General features: G+C 48.6%; 1 protein-coding gene across 1 annotated transcript in view; it reads left to right on the top strand.

Moving 5' to 3' along the window:
* The window catches only part of LOC119348096 (anthocyanidin reductase ((2S)-flavan-3-ol-forming)-like), a 2,090-nt gene extending 589 nt beyond the window's left edge, over positions 1-1,501 (top strand). The window contains exons 3-5 of the mRNA XM_037616468.1: positions 663-869; positions 991-1,150; positions 1,254-1,501. Of these exons, the coding sequence (XP_037472365.1) occupies positions 663-869; positions 991-1,150; positions 1,254-1,486 (600 nt within the window). The 3' untranslated portion in view covers positions 1,487-1,501. The remainder of the gene's footprint in view (positions 1-662; positions 870-990; positions 1,151-1,253) is intronic.
* Positions 1,502-1,575: the final 74 nt, after the last annotated feature.

Below are 1,575 nucleotides of genomic sequence, written 5' to 3'. Positions count from 1 at the left end.
ACGGAACACAAGTCTTAGAAACTGAAAAACAAATAGAAATTAAGTTTTTGCTAACATTCACACTCAAGAGTTTTACACACAAAGCCTGAAACAATCTAAAATGAAAACGCCACCTAGATGTTTATCAGCTACCGCCACATCACAAAAGAGTCTAGTTTTTGTACCGGTTGAGACGCACAAACTAGCAACAAGTACTCCACTTTGACAAACTAACAGGTAACATCTTCGGGAAGACAGCACAGCAAGCATCATCACTTGAAAGGGTGCCACTGCGGAGCTTAAGAAGATGATCCTCCGTCATCCTTGATCTTCAAAGTCCCAGCGGCAGTGATTTTCCTCTGTGTGTTGTCAGTGTTGTCACCTGGAGAAGATCTGCTCCATCCAATATAATCTGCTTGTCACTTTCTTTCTGTAGCCCTGCCCAGTATTTGAGAAAAACACAAGCGTAGCAAATTATTTCAGAAGGAAATTTTATCAGTATGTTCTCTAAACAAGCTGGATGGCGACGAGTATCTCTTTTTTCCCTTTCAATTATCTTTAGGGGAGTCTTTAACATTTTTAAGCTTCACCAAGAAGCAGCTTAAATTATCATTTGGGGATGCTGAATCTAATAATCTTACTGTATGTTCTGGGACGCAACGTACGTTGATCGACGGCGGCAGAGAGACCTGATCCAGGCTGGCGTCGAAGGGACCCTGAACGTGATGAGGTCATGTGCAAAATCGGGGACGGTGAAGCGCATGATCCTAACGTCCTCGGATGCTGCTGCCGTGTTCCGGAAGCCACTGGAAGACGATGGGCACAACGTGGTGGACGAGAGCTCCTGGTCCGATGTGCAGTACCTGCGAGCCGAGAAGCCAGCGACATGGGTACAAACACACACACACACACACACACACACACACACACACATGTGCGGTTGGTCTGACACAACCACGTGGTGGAACACGACACCATGCCCTGACCATGACGGTGGTCGCGCTGCTGCAGGACTACGCGGTGTCGAAGGTGCTTCTGGAAGAGGCGGCGAGCAAGTTCGCGGAGGAGAGCGGCATCAGCCTAGTGACCGTGCTGCCCGCGTTCACCCTGGGCGCAGCGCCGGTCTCGCAGGCCAAAACCAGCGTCCCCGCTATCCTCTCCTTGTTGTCTGGTGAGCATTTCTCTTCTACTAGTATCATTTTATTATATCTCTGTTAACGACCAACTAGAAAAACTGTCTGGTGTCTATATATATATATATATATCTTTTGCAGGTGACGAGGCACAGCTGGATATCCTGAAAGGCCTGCAGTCGGTCACGGACTCTGTGGCGATAATCCACGTGGACGACCTCTGCCGCGCCGAGGTGTTCCTCGCCGAGAACGAGCCATCATCGGGGAGGTACATCTGCTGCAGCCACAACACCACCATCCCCCAGCTCGCCCGTCTCCTGGTGGAGAAGTACCCACAATACATCGTGAAACCTGAACGGTATATCAGACTATGATGATGAGTTGCCTTCCACGAGACACACACACACGGATATATTGTTTCTTATCGCGGGCTTTAACGATATATCCATGTGTTTTTTTTTTT

This window comes from Triticum dicoccoides, unplaced genomic scaffold (genome assembly GCF_002162155.2).
Source record: "Triticum dicoccoides isolate Atlit2015 ecotype Zavitan unplaced genomic scaffold, WEW_v2.0 scaffold84871, whole genome shotgun sequence".
Taxonomy (NCBI): domain Eukaryota; kingdom Viridiplantae; phylum Streptophyta; class Magnoliopsida; order Poales; family Poaceae; genus Triticum; species Triticum dicoccoides.
This window is presented reverse-complemented; position numbering and strand designations above follow the sequence as displayed.